This window comes from Malus sylvestris, chromosome 14 (assembly GCF_916048215.2).
Source record: "Malus sylvestris chromosome 14, drMalSylv7.2, whole genome shotgun sequence".
Lineage (NCBI taxonomy): Eukaryota > Viridiplantae > Streptophyta > Magnoliopsida > Rosales > Rosaceae > Malus > Malus sylvestris.
The window spans coordinates 27,039,185-27,059,988 of record NC_062273.1 but is presented as its reverse complement, the minus strand read 5'-3'; the positions used below and the strand labels follow the sequence as shown (position 1 = coordinate 27,059,988).

Below are 20,804 nucleotides of genomic sequence, written 5' to 3'. Positions count from 1 at the left end.
TACTTTCACCATCAAAGCTTCACCATCAAAGCTTCACCTAGAAAGCTTCATCTACAAAGCTTCATCTACAAAGCTTCACCATCAAAGCTTCACCTAGAAAGCTTCAACACCAAAGCTTCACCTACAAAGCTTCAACACAAAACCTTGCTCCAAATAAACAAATTTTGTTCACAAAACCTAAACATTTTTTGTTTTACACCCACAAGGGCCCAAAATCTTCCTTCTTATTTATTCACTTATATATGTTCCCAAACATATTATGATAGATCAAATAATAATTCAAAGTCCAAAATTTAGTTATGGACAAAAATACAAGCAATTCACCAGTACTGAAGTTGCTACAAAAACTGGAATCTTCCCCAGCCTAGAAATCCAACAAAGCTTCGCCTCCTTTTCTCTATCAAATTTTTGCAGCTGCTGCTTCTCTCCAATGGAGCTGAATTTTGGACACCCTCTAGTTCTTGAGCAGATGAACAACTTTCAAGAAGGAACCATTTCTGTTTGAGCCACGGAAATTAAAGTGTTGAAGCTCCAAGCATGACAGTCGGATTCTTGCAGATTTCGAAGCTGCTGTGATGTTTCGAAGATCTGGAAATATTTAACCATTAGTTCATTCTGAATTTTTGATATGTTATGAAAGAGACGATGAGGAACAACTTCAATGAAGAAAGCATGCTGATCTGAACAATCGAAAATGGAGTTTCGAAGCTCACAACAAATCTGACGGGTTGACAGAAAAATAATAACCAGTCATTCATCATACCTGAATTTCTTGAGTTATACAGCTCCGAGGGATCTCAATTTTGGATATGTTGTAGTTCACAAGTTAAGGAACAACTTCGATGCAGAAAGTATGTTGATCTAAGCAAGAGAAAATGGAGTTTTTGAAGCTCACAATAGGTCTGACGTGTTGACAGACAAATGATGAACAATCACTCGTCGTACCTGAATTTCTAGAGTTGTACTGATCTGATGGCTCTCAAATTTGGATATGTTGTAGTTAAGGAATTAAAGAACAACTTTCATGAAGACAACTTTGTGATTCGAGCTACAGATGATGGTCTTATATTGAAAACCAATTCAGGGTGTTAGGGGAAATGAAAAACAATTCCACCAAAGAAACATCATTATGATGTTTCATCATTATGGTGTTTTCATCATTATGATGCTTTCATCATTGTGATGCTTCCATCATTGTGATGCTTCCATTATGATTGTAATGCACCAACGGTTACACCCTCTATCATAGCAGTATGTGTGTGTATCTCCCTATAGTCATCCTGTGCAAGACTATCGTAGTCAGATGGCTTTCCATAAAACAGCTACCAACCGTTACACCTTCTGCAATTCCACTTATTCGGGCCTAGCAACCTTCATAAACAAAATATATGAAGAAAAAGTCCGGGGCTACCACTTAGAAAACAAAAGAATGAAGTTTTGGTACTTACGACATGGACTATTAGCAAGACACCTCATTCGTCCACTCCCTCGACTAGAGACTTGGGGGACTCCCACCATATGCTACTACGCCTTGGTACTCAAAAGTTCGTGACTACTCAGTGACTTGGATTTTTCAAGTCTCCAACCGAGAAGTTTTCCTCACTCGGGAAATTAAGGGAACACTACCTCAAACTACATGCTTCACTCACAAAGCTTCAACAATACAGGTTTCAACAAAAGCAAAAATTCAAAGAACTTTATGAAGAAGGCTTTGGTGTATTTAACACAATATGTTGAAATGAAGCAAAGCTTATTTATTAATATTTTCGATAAGCCACAAATATGTACATATACATGAGTCAAAATAAACAAACAAAAGGGAGCCTTCACAAAGGTTGCTTAGGGGAAGTCTCAGCAGTCGGTAGAGCCCCAGAAAGAGAAAGCACCGGAGGGTGGTTATCCGGAGCCTCAGTACTTGACAAAACCCCAGAAGGATGAGGCATTGGAGGTTCATCATTTGAAGCTTCATTACCAGGTACAGCCCCAGAGGACGAAGGCAATAAATGCCTTTGGAACAAACCCACAAACCGCTGATGATCAAGTAAAACCTTACCATCAGATTCCTTCATCTGGTCAAGCTTCCTCTTCATGTTTGTAGCATAGTCATGGGCGAGCCGGTGCAACTGCTTATTCTCATGCTTGAGCCCTCTAATCTCCTGTTTGAGACTCATCACTTCAGCAGCCAATGATTCAACTTGGCGGGTTCTAGCAAATAGGCGTTGGGCCATATTAGACACAGAACCTGCACACTGAACACTAAGAGCCAGAGAGTCCTTAACAGCCAACTCATCAGACCGTTTGGAAAGTAGTCTGTTATCTTTGGGAGTGAGAAGGTTCCTGGCCACCACTGCAGCGGTCATATCATTCTTCATCACAGAATCCCCAACGGTAAGAGGACCAGTAGGGGATATGAAGGATGGGCGCCATATGTTGTCTGGAGAAGGCGTGGCTGTCTCTTCTCCAAGGTTCAAGTCAAAACGACGGTCGGAGGGTCCAGACATTTTCAAATGTGTTGAAGAAGGAAGAGGTCAGACAAATCAAGATCTTAGAAGTGCAAGAAATGAGCTTCTACTGGTAGAGATTCAAGTGTGCTGTGGAACTTAATGCCAGCCTCTATAAAAATCTGCACTCGACGGAGCTTCAGAAATCGAAGAGGCGTTTGCTTTCTCAAAAGCTGGGCTGCTCAGAGACCACGAGGGCCGATCTCAGAAATCGAAGAGGCGTTTGCTTTCTCAAAAGCTGGGCTGCTCAGAGACCACGAGGGCCGATCTCAGAAATCGAAGAAGCACCTGCTTTTTCAGCCTCGTCAGCACCTGTCACATGCACACTCAGCTTTGCGGAAATTACGGGCAATCTGTCGAAGATTTCTGGTGAAGTAGAAAGCACGTGAATCTTACTGTTCAATCACCGCTCTCCATATGCACCATCAACTCCTCGGGTACCACATATAACTTTGTCAAAGATCTCTGACAAAGTTTAGGCACGAGAATTTCGAAGTTCCAGCTACCCTACTATTACCCATAAGGGTAAAGGAACAGCACCACTGCTTGACAACTGGAAAGTCCCTATGTGTGTCGACCTCCGTGTTTTGCGGCAAGACAGGTTGGCAAGAACGTCCAACCTTTACTCACATTCGAGAAAAGACTCCCAACATAATTACTTTCTCAAAAACCGGAGTAGCACCGCTTTCCGAATCTCGAGAGTCAGATCCTCGACGGGATTGCTTGTTCGAAAACCGAAGAGGCACAACTCTCAGAACTTCGAGAGCTAGATTTCCTTAGATAAAGCTTGTCTGTAATCTTCACACGTAATATCAGCTTTCCAGATACCACATACCACTTTTTCAAAGTGCTCTGACAAAATTAAAACACGTGAAGCTGGCAGCTCCCACTACATTGCTGTGACCAAGAAGGGTAAAGGAATAGCATTACTACTTGTTATTGGGAAATCCCTATATACATTGACCTCCCTCCTCAACGGACAGGCAAACCTGCAAAAATGCTCAACCCTTTCTCGCATTCGAAAAGGCACCCTCAACATAACCTCTCGAAATACTCAGCTTTATTTCCCCCCGATAATACCTCAGCAAATAAGCCACACCAAGAACAAGAGTATCTCATATCATCAGGGTCGAAAGCAAGAGTATCCCATATCATGCTTTCTCCCTGTCTTTGTCTTTGTCCTTGTCCACACCTGCAGGACAAGGAGAAAGAGAGCAGTCAGTCGGAACCTGAAATCAAACCTCCAATTTGGAACTGACTGCCTGGAGCCTTTGCCTGGTCGCTTACTTAGCATTGCTCTCGAGTACTCATCCTCAACTGCTATCAAGGTCACGAATTCCACCGGCAAATACCTCATGACAGTTGATCAGATATTGGCTCTTTACACTGAAGCTGCCAAGCGTGAATGAGTCACTATGAAGGAATGTTCTGAAGGACCATTTAAATGCAAAAGTTGCACACCACTTCTGCCATGCAAAAGATTGAAGCAGAAGGTTCAACGGTGGGCTGAAACAGATCACTACAGCACGACACCTTTCCATACCACATTCATTATTCCGTCAACAGCAATAGTATCCCATATCATCAAGGTCGAACGTACTCTAGATTTGATGGACTTGTTTTGACCCTCAAATTTTTGAGTCGGCCTTATACTCTGAAGGGCACCAGAAAACCCTCCAGCACAGTTCAAGAATAAGCCTGTGGAAAGTTACTTCTTCAAAAGCAAAAGTATCTCATATCATCTCTTATCCATTTGCTTCTCCTTATCCTGGCAGTTGAATGAGAGACAAGGAGAATGAGAACAATCAACCGGAAGCCGAAGTCAAACCTCTGCTCCTGGTTTGCTTACTTGGAAGTTTGACTGCTTACCTTGTCTGTCACCTCTTTCGGCAGATCTCCTAGCTCGGCGACTTGGGGGACTCCTACTATAGGGTTTGTATCGCACTTGACCAAGCCCGAAACTACAAGTAAGCTTCAAGTGAAATTGATACATTACCTTGTGCGTCAACATCAGCTAAATACACCATTCCCGGATGGAGGAAAGGTACTTCCAGAGAAGGGCAGATGAAGATCAGACCACACTTCGGTACTTAGAAGTTTCGTGATTACTCAAGGGATTGGATCTTGCAAGTCCCCAACCGAGGAGTTTCCCTCACTCGGGAACTTAGGGGAGCACTGTTTGTACCATACTTGACCAATCCCGAAACTACCGAGCACCGGCCAACGCTATACTGTCAAGGACCCAGAAGAGTTCCCCTCCGACCAGGAGGCCAATCACTACTCGACACGTGTCAAGATTAGAAGCCAATCAGAGCGCAGCACGTGTCGACATCAAGAACCAATCACAACATGACACATGTCAATGTGACAAAGCTACAAGTTTTTCTATAAATAGGGGTCATTCCCCCACAATATTGCCTAATACCATTTTGTGTTAAATCATTCACAAGAACTCACTAAATTGAGAGCTTGATCCTTTGTACTTGTGTAAGCCCTTCACTACTAATAAGAACTCCTCTACTCCGTGGACGTAGCCAATCTGGGTGAACCACGTACATCCTGTGTTTGCTTCTCTGTCTCTATTCATTTACGTACTTATCCTCACTAGTGACTGCAGATGATGTTTTATTGTAATGATGGAAATTAATTATGCTTATACCATGATCATGGTGCTAGCTAATTTGATTTTTATCAACTTTTCTTTCCTAACAACTAACTGTTTAATCTACTAACAGTATTGCTCTATAAAAAAAAATATTTCACTTATTTAATATATATATATATATATATATATATATATATTATTTAGTACCCGTCATAAGGTTATTGGCTATCTCATCAACGTAATTTGCAAGGCATGATTAGAAATTTCTGAATCATAATAAAGTGACAAAGTAGGTCAATCATTTACTTGCTAGATTAGCTAGGGCACTAAAACAATTAATTTTTCTTTTTGTACCTGCATACTTGGATTACACACTAAAAAATGATGAATAATAACTTATGCAGTCCCTTTAAGGGAATGGTAAAAAAAATGGGGATTAGGTTGTAGGATCTACGCCAAATCGAACTTTAAAGATCCAAATTGTTTATTTTATAAGTCTCGTTGCATAGATCATTATTGCAAAAGTTTATTCAATCCGAACCATTTGCCTATTTAACTGTCTCTAAGAAACTTCAATGTCTCTTAGAACATAGTGTTTATCAATTTCTTTGAACTCAATTAGATGCCTCAAATATTTTCAATTTATCTAATATTTTGCAAAGATGATCTATGAGCTTTTGAAAAAAAATAGAGATCTCTAGTCTTAAAGGGTCGGATAACTTATGAGTAATTTTTTTTCCTTCTATGTAAAGTATGCGTGTGGGTTTGTTAATGTACAGAAGTAAAAAGAAATTTGGGATATGATCACTTCACTTCATGATCACCACAGTTGCAAGTCAAACTGGAGAAGGAAATTTTGTTGAAGAAATATGTGCACTGCACTGTTTCATGATTGTTGATGTTTTCTTGGCTTCAAGATGGGGCATTCTTTCTGTTGTGGGGACTGCGACTAGACTACTTTTCTTCTGCTTGCTAACCCTACACTTTACATATTGCCAATTACACATGCATGCACCCTTTAATTTCTGTAAAAAAAAAAATGGTGACATTTACCATAATTAACCAGAGAATATATAGAAACAGAAAATCCAAACTCCATGATAAGTTGATGTCCAGTGTTGATGGCCCATTGAGTCTGTACTGCTGTGTTGGATGACGAAGGGTCATCTCGTTAAGTTGGTATCAGACATTATTGAAATCAATTATACAAGGATATTTTCATAAAATCCGTAAAATTATTTTACCTTTTTATTTTCATGAAAAGTTATAAAGACTGAATTGAACTTGCATGCATGAGCCTGTACATATCCCAAAGTCCTTTAATTGGCTGGAGACCACTGGGATATGATGATGATGATGAAGCATCACAAATAACAAAAGATGAGATCGAAAATTTTCATGCAAGTATAAACTTTTTAGTTAAAAGTAGAGAAATCTTAGGCATTGAGGTTAATCTGTCACGTGTGGTCTCCCAGCTAGCAAACCATCTCCATCAGACTATGACTATCTCCCAACTACATATTATCATCATTTGTTTTTTTGGGAGTTTTAACGAAAAACTCACGGTACTGTTTACTTTAATGAAAAACTATATTTTTACACTAAAAAGTCAAACCTGTTATTATTCACTTTACCCTTTATTTTGTCTTTTTCATTAAAACTCAAAGTTTTCAAACCCTTTTCATTAGTTTTCCTTTTTTTTTTCCATATGTTTGCGTGAAGAAAATTCAACTATAAAACCCCATTCAACAACAACAAATTCCCCACACCCAGAAAATAAAAATAAAAATCCACAACCCTAAACCTAGACCTACCATGGTTTCTGAAACTTACCAATCCAAAAATATCGAATATCGATATCGGCTGTTTCGATAAAAATGATGGAAATTTAAAATGAAACTTTACGGCTTGTTAAATATGGTTTAGACGAAATATAAGAGTTTCTCCGATATTCAACCGATGTGTCAGAAATATGACGATATTCGTCAATTTAGCCTAAATTTAAGAGTTTCTCCGATATGAGGTGAATTTAAAATCAACTGTATTGAAGAAATTTTAAACATTGACTGAAACTGATGGATGATATATATGCATGAATGATATCAACATTTAGTAGTTTTAAAATTTGATTTGATGGTGTTAATTTGTTTATTGTACATGTTTCTGTTGATATCTACTGTAGTTTAATGTGTGATAAGATCAATTAGATAGGTACACAACCCTGGATAATTAAAGTACGGGGTGTGCTATTCACACATTCTTTTTACTTCTCACACACCTCTTGTTAATTTCTGTTTTTTTATTTTCTTCAATTTATCCAATTTAACCGCTGAAAATTAGAAGGGTGTGTAAGAAGTAAAAAGAGGTGTTCATGCCCTCTGTTTGATCTGATAGCGATGCATGTTTTGTCTAGGCCCTAGATGTCAGTATATGAGCTTTTTATATACTATATGTGTGGAATATCAGTATCGGTGGAAATACCAATTAGTCTGCATGCATGTGTTTATTCATGTCACGCATGCAAACCAAACGAATAAGCATTGTGTACAAAGAACCCAAGAAGGATCAAAATCATTCAAATGAAGAAAGAAAACAACACTAAAAAGTCACTTTGCAACGAAAGGCAATGCCGACCACTTTGATAAGTAAATTCTACACCAATAATATTTGCATAAAATTTTGCAGAGAACAAAATTACACATGCACCCTTTAATTTATGTGAAAAAATGGTGACACTGGTACCCTAACCAGAGAAAACATATATGGATAATTTTACGAATACCAAATTTATAAATCAAATTTGCAAATTAAATGATGTGTCACCAATAAAAAATAAGCATATTAATCGACACTTAATTAATAATTCAATCATCTACAACCAAATCATTTGATTTTTAAAAATTTAATTTACAAAATTTAATCTCTTTAGCATTATTCTTACCGAATATATCTAAGTAGAAAATTCAATCCATGATAAGTTAATATCCAACCTTGATGGGATGCCCATTAACTCCTTTTCTGTACTGCTGTTGGATGAAGGTTCGTCTCGTTTTGTTGGTATTCAAACAGTATTGAAATCAAAAGAGATTTTCATAAAATATCCTTTCGACGCGACCAAGAACGTGGGTGGATCAACGTGCAAAAGAACGTGTGTGGAGCTGGAATCGACGTGTAAGAATGTTAAAGTAAAGGTTTATAATTTTGTAAAATGAGGTTAGTTGAGTACTACTGTGCTCATATTTTTGTTTTTTGACATAATCTTTTATAATATTAGCATAAAAATTATCATTAAATTGTGAAGTTGAAGGTTATAAAAAGAGAGTATCCTTAGCATTGATCTCCCTAGCATTCTTTTTTTTTTTTTTTTATGAAAAGTTATAAGGACTGAATTGAACTTGCAGTCACTTAGTACTATGGTTTAGTGGTCTTCACTTATAAGTGAAAGGTCTTAGGTTTAATTCTCGTCAAAGACAAATTTGAACCACATTAATGTTAGTCTATTGTGAGGTTTAGCCCACTCATTCAGTCCATTAGTGCAGATAATATCATTTGTTAAAAACTTGCATTCATGAGCCTGCATATAATCCAAAGTCGTTTAATTGGCTTTAGACAATTTTGGTTGGGACATGATGATGATGATCACAAATAACAAAGGGTAATGTCAGAGAGATTAAATTTGAAGACAAAATTTACAAACTAAATGATGTGTCACCAATAAAAATGATCACGTTTATCAACGTTTAAATAATAAATCAATCATCAATTTACATATTATTTAATTTCTAAAATTTTATTTATAAATTTAGTCTTTTTATCATTATCCAATAACAAAAGATGAGATTGGAAAATTTCAAGCAAGTAAACTTTTTAGTTAAAAGTAGACAACTTTTAGGCATTGACTTTAATTTATCAAGTGTTGTCTCCGAGCTAACAAACCATCCCCATCAGACCATGACTACAACATTGTTATCAATTTTGTTTCCATCAGTTTGCGTGAAGAAAACGAACTATATATATATATATATATATATATATATATATATATATATATATATATATATAATTTTGTTTCCATCAGTTTGCGTGAAGAAAATGAACTATATATATATATATATAAACCCATCGACATCAACAAAATTCCGGAAAAGGATCCGGTGAGGATCATTTTCCTGAGATCTTAAAAATTTCGTGATCTTGACCGTTTATGTATATCGTGTAGTCAAAAATTATTTCAAAATTTAAAATTAAATATAAATAATACCTACAAAAATTGATCGCACAATGTACAATAAACGTCACGATTACAGAATTCTTAAAATCCTCATAAAAAGGATCCGGCGACTTTTCCCAAATTTCCCACACCCAGAAGAGAAAAATAAAAATCCACAAGCCTACCCATAGACCAACCATGGCTTCTGAAACTTACCAATCCAAAAATGTATGCGTGATTGGAGCTGGACCCTCAGGGCTTGTAGCTGCAAGGGAGCTGAGGAAAGAAGGTCACAGTGTGGTGGTGTTGGAACAAAACCATGATGTGGGAGGGCAGTGGCTGTACGACCCAAATGTGGAGGGAGAGGATCCCTTAGGAAGGTCACCTACCCTAAAAGTGCATAGCAGTCTTTACACCTCTTTGAGGCTCATATCTCCAAGAGAGATCATGGGGTTCACTGACTTTCCATTTGCAGTCAAGAAAGGTAGGGACTTGAGGAGGTTTCCTGGCCATACGGAGCTTCTTTTGTACCTCAAGGATTTTTGTGATTGGTTTGGGTTGAGAGAGTTGATAAGGTTCAATACTAGGGTTTCATATGTGGGGATGTTGAATGGAGATCATGTAGTTGGTTGCAAAGATCTGAAATGGGTTGTGAAGAGTGTGGAGAAGAAGACCGAGAGTTTCGTGGAGGAGGTGTTTGATGCGGTGGTTGTGGCCACCGGTCATTACTCTAAGCCAAGGTTGCCCTCCATTAAAGGTACGTACTAGATCAATTTCTTTAGTTCCATGCTAGGTCATATCTAACAAGAATTTTGTTGTAACATTAATCTTGGTCAATTACGTACTGACATACATTTAACTCTTTATTTTTCATATGAAAATGGACGATGGCACGTACTAAAAGGAACAGCTCAAGTGCATAACAATCACATTTTTTAATAATCATAATCATATGTTGTTTCAATTTTCTTTTTCTTTTTCTCTATTTCCTTTTTATTTCTTTTTAATTGAGGTGGGTTTAATTTGGTCATGTTTAGGAATGGATGCATGGAAGAGGAAGCAAATGCATAGTCACATTTACAGGGTTCCGGAGCCATTTCGTGATGAGGCAAGGCAATATAGTAGTTCATTATTAATTAGATTATTAGCTTGAAACATATTGTAGGTTCACTTCTTGACAACTTAAGAGCGTTGGGAGACTTGTAGTCGTCTAACATAATATCATATAGATCAACGGAAGTTTCTAGCACAAAAGAGATGAAGTGATCCTTGTGCTCTATTTGCAGGTTGTGGTGGTGGTTGGAACTTCACTAAGTGGGCAAGATATATCAATGGAACTAGTGGATGTGGCAAAGGCAATCTACCTCAGTGGCAAATCTCTTGACATATCTGAGGGCTTGTCCAAAGTCATTACCAAACATGAAAACTGGCACCTTCGTCCCCAGGTACAAGAAATTAGCTTCTATAGCGAAACGTCGCGTTTCGTCTTTAGGATTGGATTATAAGCAAATAAAACCATAGTATAAAATATCGATAATATCGGAAATATCAGTAGTAAAAAAACATGGAAATTTCGATGGAAATAACGGGATATTATTGATATCGATAAAAACTGAATAAAAACCACGGAAATTGTAAGGAAAACTTGGAAATTTTTATTGAAACTTTGGAAAATGTTTATTTAGTCAATTATCTATTAGTTTATAAAAAAATAGAAGGAAATGCATTACATGATGGATTTAACTAATTTAAGTTGATTATACAGCGAGCTAACAAACACTGCGAGTATAGAAAATATGTAGTAATTAATGAAAAAAAATTAAACACACCATAATCATTTACAAATAATGATTTACTACAATATTTTACACTTTATACATTGCATGGTAAGATACATGAGTGATTTAATACCACATAAAGTTCTCTTCTTATGAGGTTCAAAATTTTCACTATCTTCATCATCTCTATGTGTAGGGTAAGTTTATTGTGAAGAGTATTCATCAAATGATAAATCCTCAAAATAGTTTTGTATGTAATTATTAACATGATACTCATATAAATATAAATATTTTAGCATATTATCACTAAAACATAAGTGATATATGATGGTTATGATGTTGGAGGAGTAAAATGGGAGGGGTTCAAATCCCCTTTGTGTTTTTTTTCCTCCCTTTTTGCCCTTTTTTTCTTTTTTTTTTCTTTTTTTTTTCCTTCCTTTACATCGATATTTTCGATATTTTAGCGATATTACACCGATATTTTGACAAAATATTGCTGAAGTGTGAGTGAAATTATCGACATCGATATTTTCCGATATTATCATCAATAATGTCTTTTTGCCCTTTTTTCTTTTTTTTTTCTTTTTTTTTCTTTTTTTTTCCTTCCTTTACATCGATATTTTCGATATTTTAGCGATATTACACCGATATTTTGACAAAATATTGCTGAAGTGTGAGTGAAATTATCGACATCGATATTTTCCGATATTATCATCAATAATGTCAATATTCGTACGATATGTACATGGATATGTTCTGAAATATCCGTGATTCGAAAAAACCGAAATATCCTCCATATTTCATCGATATTATCAATATTTCAGACTATGAATAAAACTATGTTCAAACAGATTTCATCTATGTAATGTTTAAATGCAACCAAATGCAGATAGATGTACTTCAAGAAGACGGGAAGGTGTTATTTGTAGACGGTTCTTGGATCATTGCAGACACTATCATATATTGTACTGGGTAAATTTTCAACCCAATATCATTTATACATGGAATATTATTGTGACAATTTGATAACATTTTAAAGTCACTCACGCACTATTATGTATCGTGATTGATTTGAAATACAACCGCATAACATATATCCTTCGGATCGTACGATGGACTTGCTTTGGAAAGTGATTGATACCCGTAGTCTTTTGACCTTTGACTGAAAGACTTTGTGTGGGCCCCGCACTAAAATTATGGAACCACATCTAGTTGTATTCCTTTGAATTAGTTTATAAACTAATTTTTCCAAGTGGGATGTGTGCAGGTATTCATACACATTTCCCTTTCTTGACACCAAAGGAATAGTAGCTGTGGATGATGACAGAGTGGGGCCTTTGTATGAGCATACCTTCCCTCCATCGCTTGCTCCCTTTTTATCATTTGTAGGCATTCCTAGAAAGGTAACTTAAACGTATCTAATTCGAGAATTTCTAGTATTCGTTCAAATATAGATGTACAACATATTTTTAGTTAAAGATACAATGATAAAAATTTAACACTTAAAATTTTCAAAATATAGAGTATTTTGGAGTGTGGTAGAATTTTTGTTCTAATTTAATAAATTTTTGTGAAAAATGATATTTATTAATCAATCAATATGATCCAGATCATAGGGTTTCCTTTTTTTGAGTCACAAGCAAAATGGACAGCTCAACTGCTCTCTGGCAAAACAACATTGCCATCAAGGGATGACATGATGCAGTCAATCAAGGAGTTCTACCACTCAAGGGATGTTGCTGGCATTCCGAAGCATAACACCCACGACATCGCCGAGTTCGAGGTAAACTTCCATAAAATTACCTATATCATATTTACTGATCACAGTGACTCGTAAAGCCATTGTTGCTCATATTCTAAGGTCTCTACCATTTTTGTTTTGCTTGTTGTTGCAGTATTGTGATAGATATGGGGATCACATAGGGTTCCCACATTTGGAAGAATGGAGGAAAGAGCTTTGCCTTTCGGCACTAAGAAATGCTGACACCGACTTAGAAACATATAGGGATTCGTGGGATGATCATGATCTGCTTCAAGAGGCTCTTCAAAGTCCACATTTTACTCAACTTGGGCCTCAAGATTTTGATTTTCCTATTTAATAACCCTACAAATATTGTTATTTATGTTATTTTATTCTTCTTTTTCTTGGACCACCAACTTTGAGTATATTATAAGTTTTTGCTATTATATTACTTCATTTATATTTCTTTATTATCCTTTGTTTTTTCATAACGCTTGATATAAAAACAAGCTTAATTCAACTTAAACAAAATTTCAATTTCATCTAGCGAGTTATCGACTTGTAAACTGTTGAGAGTTGGAATCTCTTAATACGATGAAGTATTGTCTAATAGTTTAAATGAAGTTGAGTTTTTACACTCATAGTTAATTGGTTTTGAGTTGGATGTTCATATTAATATGGTATCAGATCAAATTATTTGTTTGTTGAGCTCAACGCTTCACATGGTCTCACGTCACTCAATATGTATTTTGTTCACGTTTTAGGCAATGACGCCACAGGTTGTTTGTAATATGGCCCCCTTTCGTATTGAGTTTTGTAAACGGCTACTATTTGGAAAGACTAAGATCTTAGTATGAGCACATTTTGGTCTCATCCAGTGCATACGATTGGATTGGATAAGCTCATTAGATTCGGAACTGTAATCGGAGCTTTAAAAAGAGAAATTTTCATTCTGCAATATGGCTTCTTTTCTTCTCCACCCCAAATATATATATATATATATATATATATATCCACATGTATGAACTATGGTCTGGAGAATACTTACAAAACAAGCTATTTGATTCACAAAAACATCACCAAATGAGCATAAAAACAGACGGTTTACCGTCACTCTTGCCATGCTTGGCCTGAAATAAGCCAAGGCTTGCTAACTGGATATCTCTGCCCTCTACGCCGCCTAGTTACCTGTCCCCAACAAATCAGACTTCTCTCCTCTTTTCCGAACTGACTTTTGGCACCAATCTGCGTCAACAGTGATTCCAAACTATTCTCGGTTACAGTGGACGGAGAAATGCTGGACCTTTTCCTCCCCCTTGCCAACCCAAGTTTAGTTGCGCATCTAACCGACCTTGTTGTACCAGAAGACTCAATTAACTTTTCTATTGTCTGAAGATCTTCAGTCACCTCATGCCTTGACAAAGAAGCAAGGTTTGGGAGAATTTCACTCTGGAAATCCTTCCGCTGCCTTCCCCTCTTCCGGCCTTTCCTTGGCTGATTTGGTAATGAAGTGGTACCCGTCTCTTCCTTTTTGTGGCCACTACTTCTACAGCAGCAGCAGCACTCTTCCACTTTTGTCTCAGTTAAACTCAAGGTCATGACCTCAAAGTAGTCCATTCCATCTGGTAGAAGCTCCTCGCTGATAACCACTCTACCCTCGTTCTCTTGACCACCTACAACTGAAGATGCTATCCCAGCAAACCAACATAGGGAGGCACATGAATTTTTAAGTGGCTTGTCCGTGGTCCTTATGATACAACTACGAAGGTCAAATGATGAAATGGAAACCAAAGATTCTGCTGCATTCCTGACAACTTGGTTTTCATCAAATTGTATTATCGGCGGAGAAAACTCATTGTTTTCCGGATCATCCTGTCCTGGCAATAGAAAAGGTGTCTCAACTTGATTTTCGTCCGATTCTCCTCTTGGTGGAGAACACTCCTTGTTTTCTGGACTAGCAGGTGCCTCCAAAAGAATTCCAGTTGAGAGAGAGTTTGCTGGTGAAAACCCATCTCCAGTTGTGGACGAGTTCAGGGCAATTTGAAATCCAAAATCTTTCCTATCAAATTCATTCTCTACTACCTGACCTGTAAGTTCTATTTCTGCATCAAGCACTGAATCACAATCAGCGTTTAAATCAAGTACCACCACTTTTCTTCTTTTCTTGACTTCTTCAGGTGGGTTCAGAATGGAATTGGAGGGGTGGCCAGTAGACTCACGAATTATTTTACTTGAGAAATCACTTGCCCCCGCCTGGGTTGAATCTTCACATCCTTTGTCAGTTTTGCCATTAAGCTTTCGCCTATGCCAAGGCAAGCTCTCACAAGAAGCTTCAAGTTTTTCTGATCCGGTTGTGGCTTGGAAACACTGAGAAACTGCCGCATCCAGAGAACAGCCAGTAGGCACACAATTCAAGTTAATATCCTTACGAGACTTGATATTTGCGGAATCCATCACATCTTTTTTTACTCCAGGCAGTTCAATCACTAAATTGTCACTGGTCCGGATCAGATTATCAAAACTGATGTGTGGCTCTGAATTCTTGGATTCCAACTGGGAGCCATTGCTAAAGTTATCATCAAGAAAGAAGGCACTACCATGTTTTGTGCTAGATCTCAAATCATTTTTCAACTGTAGCCTGTCACCATTGATCCCAGGCCTTACCGTTGATGATTTAGAACAAGTACCAAATGGTACGGGGGTGTTAAAACATGGGAGTGCTTGAACTGCCATTGGGAACCGTGCAAAGTCATGTACAGGTTTTCTTATAGCTGCACTGCATGAGGCCCCTGAATTTTCCATCTTGCCCTGAGGAATATGTTCATATGGCGTGCACATGGAAGAAGCTCCGCTTGGTCCAGATTGGCTATAACTTCTGGGGTTCTGTAGACCGAAAATTGTTCTTCCACTCCATGAATTCTGGTTACTCTGATGAAGGGTTGGAGGTTCAGCTGCCTTGAGCTCCTCATGCAATAAACTAGATGAAGGACATAATTTATCTGCATGAGATCCTGGAGGAAAAGAATTCAAGGTTCTTTTCCTTTTCTCTGAAAGATAAACACATCCAATATAAGAACATTTCCGGTGATTATAGCTATTCAAGCTGATCACAAATTATCGTAGTATTAGAACTAAGAATAAATATACTTATAAGAGTTGTAATTCTTTAAAAGAAAAAAAAAATGAAGAAACTGGAGCTTTATTTCCACCTTACAGTAAAATTCTTACCAGCTTCGTCAGTGGACGGCAACTCTTGTTTCCTTTTTCTCTCTTGCAGTAGGACATTTGAGCAAACTTCAAAATCCTGTCTTTTCCAGGTGTCTTGGATATATTCCTTACATAAAAACTGAAGGCCTGATGTAGGAGATGTTCCTTTCTCAAGCTTATGCAGATAATTTAAGCCAACTGAACCTTTTTGTAATGATGCAGTAGTTGACGTATCATCTTCCGAAACAGAACTATATCCATCAGTGCCAAGAAATTGTTTTGCATCACCATTACATACAGCCTCCGGAAATCTTATCAAACGAGAACTTGAAACCTGAGGTGCTTCAGAAACCTTTCCATCTACTAAGAATCCTTCTCCTTCATCATCAATGTATGCATCCGCTGGAAGTTCGAGATCCAAGAAGTTCTTCTGAAATTTGTTGCATTTGGATTCCAACGATTCAGAGTCTCCTGAACGACCTTCAGTTTGAGTAGGATAAGAGCATGTCTGTATGTCCCTCCCTCGAACAAAACATGAAGGTGACTGGAAACTTTCAGCAACAGAAACAGAGATTTGACTGCATACAGGGTTTACCAAAGGCAAGGAAGGAACGTGAAGTGTCTTTTGAACACAAACAGATGAGCTCCGAGACAAATCAGTAGTCAACCATGAAGCCTCCATCTTCTGCTGATGTTTCTCGAATTCATTCCTTCTTATTTCATCCATTAATTCCCTTTGTCTTCCGTAAAGCCGATGAAGGTCCTGAACCTGGATGAACAGAAGACAATATAGGCATATTTAAGTGTTTGTGAAATTCTATAAAACTTGCGAATACCAAAGATATTGTGGCCAAAACAAAAGATAGCAGCATGGTTTTCATTACATTATGACTCGATGTTTTGCCGCAACTCCAATTTATTGTTTATGAACCATTCTAAGTATTAACAAGTGACAAGTGAAAATTGGTTTAGGAAGAGTTATGACAAAATGATTTGAATGTACTAAGCTCAATAAATACAAAATGCTGCATATTATTCACGACACGAATGGATGAAATAGTATACCTGATTCCTAAATATTGTGTCTTGCTTGAGCATTGTCTGCTTTAGTGCCTCCTTGTAGTACTCGAAATGGTCCGTAGATAAGTTATGCTTCCTTTTACTGTCATTAGCAATTAAGTTATGATTCCCTGAGGCATAATATCCTGGGAAATAGCTGTTGCACTGGATGTTTGCCCCCATTTGCAGAAAATCTACATGTAATGAAGCACACAATTTACTGGATAAGACAATTAAGTATAGCTGCGGGTGAGCGCTCTCAGTTCCATCAGAAAGAAAACGTGCAATGCACAGAAATCAGAATGAGTTAGTCTGCACTGTATAGATGAACTGTCGAAATCCAAAGAGAACCAGGACAAGCCTTAAAACTGTTAGGCTACAATGATCCTCTCCAGGGGAGTCGATTTGAAATCATTTTCGGAAAAAGGGGAAGAAGGAACATGTCATCGCTCTATGAAGATTGGAAGGCGCATGCTTTGGACGGCTGCGCTAACTCAAGATAATCCATTACAGTAAAAGCCGCCAGACAAGTAAACATGGAAACAACATTAAGAACATGAAACAAACTCAGAAATCACACAGAGTAATTTATTCATTTCCCCCTATCCAGATTTTCTTCAACTTATATATTCACATAGGAAAGATGAATGTAAAAGTCACAATAAAATATATCCCAAAATTCCCGGGGAACTCAGAAATCAATGATTAAAAAGGAAAACAAAATCAGAATAATTTAAAAAACCCAGAAGCACAAATTACTAAAACAAAAACAACAACAAAAATTCTTTTGAGAAAATGTGGTTAAAAATTCCATCCTTTTGGTTTCCTAGTTCATGGATGCATATTTTACAGATCAAACATATGAAAAAAGAAAAATTAGCAAAGAAACAGAAAAGGAAAATACAACAAATCCATCAAATGAAACACCTTTTACTCATAAATAAAAAGATTTAAAGGAATCACCTCTGCCAATAAAAACAAACAAAAAAAACCCACCTGAAATTTGATGCATAGTTTCTATTCCAGCTCCTCCTCAAAACCCCATCAAGGAATCAGTCATTCCAGGACTCTGGATTCCTCTGCAGCAGAAAACACAGCAAAACAAGAACAACCCATGAATCAGGAATCAGAATAACACAGTATCCCAATAGAGCTCGAACATAAAAAAATGTATAAGCATTTTGGAAATACCATGAAAAAAATAAAGGATAAACGATGAAAGTTCGGATCCGCTGGGCCATTTTTTCTAAGAAGATTTTATAGAGAGAGAGAGAGAGAGCAGATAAGAAAACCCCACAGGAAAAACAACACTTACATGGAGAAATTTTCACTTATAAAAAAACTTGAAAACTTTGAATGTTAACAATAAAGATAAAATAAAATGTAAAGTGAATATTACTAAGTTTGATTTTTTAGTGTAAAAATATGGTTTTTCGTTAAAATAAACAGTATCGCGGACTTTTCGTTAAAACTTCCAAATTTTTAATTACGAGGGATAGAAGTGGTCAGAAATTTTATTTTTTAAGTTATTAATATTTTAACACACATATTTCACCATTTGTATAATAACATATAATGTAACATTCTGTGTATCGATCACACTGAAAAACTCTCTCACTTACATAAGAAGAAACATGAGAGTTGGTCCACACCCAACAAAGTCTCTCCCTTTCTCGATTATCTTGTGTTTGATTTTGGTTTTTCGAGCAAGTGGGCATTGTTTTATGAGGTTCTAGATTCTCTCTACCACTTCTGTTTCCGGAAAATAAAAACGAAAAACATAAACATATTTAATATTTAACTTCAAAATATTTGGGTTTCAATAGGGGACACACTCCACCAGCACTTACTAGTTATTAGACTACTTCTATTTTCCTAATTCAATTAATAATTTAATGCAATTTTATTATTATTTTTCATTAGTTATGAATAGGTAATACTTGGGTTTAGACCCATATCTTTAATGATGTATAATGATGTAACACATATCCTTTTGTTTCCGACTTCCCCATGAGCCTTCGGTAGCACAGCCAAGACAACGATGACTTTTCAGCCTTTGCAAGATGGAGCGACAGAAGTTTTGAGAATTCAAGAAAAGGTCACAACGAGACGAGCCGTTTATTATTACAATAGGTTTTGTGATCAATGGTACAGTATAATCTCAACTACTATAATTATGGGAAAGAAAATTTGAACTTGGCTGCAAGGGGCAAACACATTGAATAATCCGACTAACTCACATCTCTATACATATCATCTTGTTTCTAATAAACAATGGACATGCTATTAATGACTATTGAACAGTCACATGTGTTGCACTATAACTGACTTATTATATTATGTAAGAAGATGTGGTTCTAAACTTGTCAAGAATCAAGTATAGTCCGTTATAAATGGACGAGGATTGTCTGCCCTCCCACTTCCGATGCCTTTCGTGTCCTCCTGTTTTGTATGGTCACGGTTAAGCCACATCAACATTTTATATTGTTTTTTTTATAGAGATAATAAGATAAAAATAAATAGTAATATAAAATGTTGACGTGACTTAACCATGACCACACAAACAAAAGGGCACGGGAGGGTACCGGAAGTGGAAGGGCAGACAATCCTTGTCTGTTATAAATTATAATTGGTTTGTTGTGGGCCCATGGTCATTGCCTAATAACGAGGAGAACACTCATAACTCATTCGCTTGTCAGATGTTAGCCTTCAAAATAAATTTCTGTTATGTTTACTTACTTGAAATTAGAAAAATTATGAATTAGAGAAGTCATGAATAGTGGAAGAGAAGAAATAAAAATACGACCAACTACTCTTCATGATCGATGTTATTTGTAATTTTATATGCTGGTAAGATAATTATAGAATTGGAATAACTCATATTCAAACATGTCAAAAATCAGAATGATTAAACGCATAAACTTTTACAATAATTATGGATTTAATTGGGAAATGCATAGGTCTCACCGTGTTATGATTTGCCTTGAAACTATGATTAGTGTTAAATGCATGAACGAAGATACTTTTTGGTGTCATTTGATTCATTACCAACTAGGGAATTTTCAATGTATCGGAAACACGGTTTAATATATTAAGTGTCATAATACAAATGGTTTGATATTTAAATTTTTTTTAACCATTTATATTATGCCACTTAATGTACCGAACCGTGCTCTTAGCATACTGAAAATTTTCTCTGTAAATTCAAAATTACATCGCATGTTGGTCCTTATAACCACCAAAGACAAATTTGTAATTTCCGGGACTTTACAAATTTGTATTGAAAAATGATTTTTACACATCATTCATCTCCTTCCCCACACGTCTATTTACATGGATTTCTTAATATTATTTTAAGAGAAATTTTATTTGAACCCATTTGTTTTATTTCTACACCCAACTTAACAATTATGTCCAACAAACTCTCAAATTTGCCCTTAATAAATAAGAAAAAGAAAATAAAAATGGGTGTTTTTCTATCTGCACCCAATAACCCTAAACCCACCACACCATTATTTCCGGCGAATCCAAATCAAACTTCCGCCAAAATTTATCTCCATGTCATCAACAACTGTCTCCTTTCATTATTTTCCTTCTTTTCCTTCTTTTTATCCTCCTCCCTCGTATCATAACCGCGAGAAGAATATGAACCATCATTTCCTTTTGGTGCCATCAGTGGGCATCGAACATGACTCCTCATTTC

At 36.6% G+C, this 20,804-nt stretch overlaps 2 protein-coding genes and 1 long non-coding RNA gene across 3 annotated transcripts; 1 reads left to right on the top strand and 2 right to left on the bottom strand.

Moving 5' to 3' along the window:
* Positions 1 to 236: 236 nt before the first annotated feature.
* LOC126599533 (uncharacterized) lies at positions 237 to 907 on the bottom strand. Its single transcript, XR_007615179.1, has 2 exons — positions 764 to 907; positions 237 to 680 (listed from the first exon to the last, which is right to left on the bottom strand). It is a non-coding gene; the product is annotated as an uncharacterized LOC126599533 (long non-coding RNA).
* An 8,487-nt stretch (positions 908 to 9,394) lies between these two features.
* Positions 9,395 to 13,305, top strand: LOC126599530 (flavin-containing monooxygenase FMO GS-OX-like 9). The gene is made up of 7 exons (XM_050265922.1): positions 9,395 to 10,073; positions 10,354 to 10,424; positions 10,603 to 10,761; positions 11,984 to 12,066; positions 12,362 to 12,497; positions 12,704 to 12,877; positions 12,990 to 13,305. Exons 1-7 carry the CDS (start codon positions 9,515 to 9,517, stop codon positions 13,191 to 13,193), a joined length of 1,386 nt encoding a protein of 461 aa, XP_050121879.1. The 5' UTR covers positions 9,395 to 9,514; the 3' UTR covers positions 13,194 to 13,305.
* A 460-nt stretch (positions 13,306 to 13,765) lies between these two features.
* LOC126599529 (uncharacterized) lies at positions 13,766 to 18,398 on the bottom strand. Its single transcript, XM_050265921.1, has 5 exons — positions 18,293 to 18,398; positions 18,098 to 18,180; positions 17,108 to 17,295; positions 16,064 to 16,811; positions 13,766 to 15,882 (listed from the first exon to the last, which is right to left on the bottom strand). The coding sequence occupies exons 2-5, from the start codon at positions 18,111 to 18,113 to the stop codon at positions 13,946 to 13,948; spliced, it is 2,889 nt and encodes a 962-aa protein (XP_050121878.1). The 5' UTR covers positions 18,114 to 18,180; positions 18,293 to 18,398; the 3' UTR covers positions 13,766 to 13,945.
* Between the last annotated feature and the right edge of the window lie 2,406 nt (positions 18,399 to 20,804).

Coding starts and splice junctions, on each gene's coding strand:
- LOC126599529 (XM_050265921.1), bottom strand. Junction 16,812..17,107: donor ACACAATATTTAGGAATCAG/GTATACTATTTC, acceptor CTGTTCATCCAG/GTTCAGGACCTTCATCGGCT. Junction 15,883..16,063: donor GCCGTCCACTGACGAAGCTG/GTAAGAATTTTA, acceptor TTTATCTTTCAG/AGAAAAGGAAAAGAACCTTG.
- LOC126599530 (XM_050265922.1), top strand. CDS start 9,515: ATGGCTTCTGAAACTTACCAATCCAAAAATGTATGCGTGATTGGAGCT. Junction 10,425..10,602: donor CGGAGCCATTTCGTGATGAG/GCAAGGCAATAT, acceptor CTCTATTTGCAG/GTTGTGGTGGTGGTTGGAAC. Junction 12,878..12,989: donor ACGACATCGCCGAGTTCGAG/GTAAACTTCCAT, acceptor TTGTTGTTGCAG/TATTGTGATAGATATGGGGA.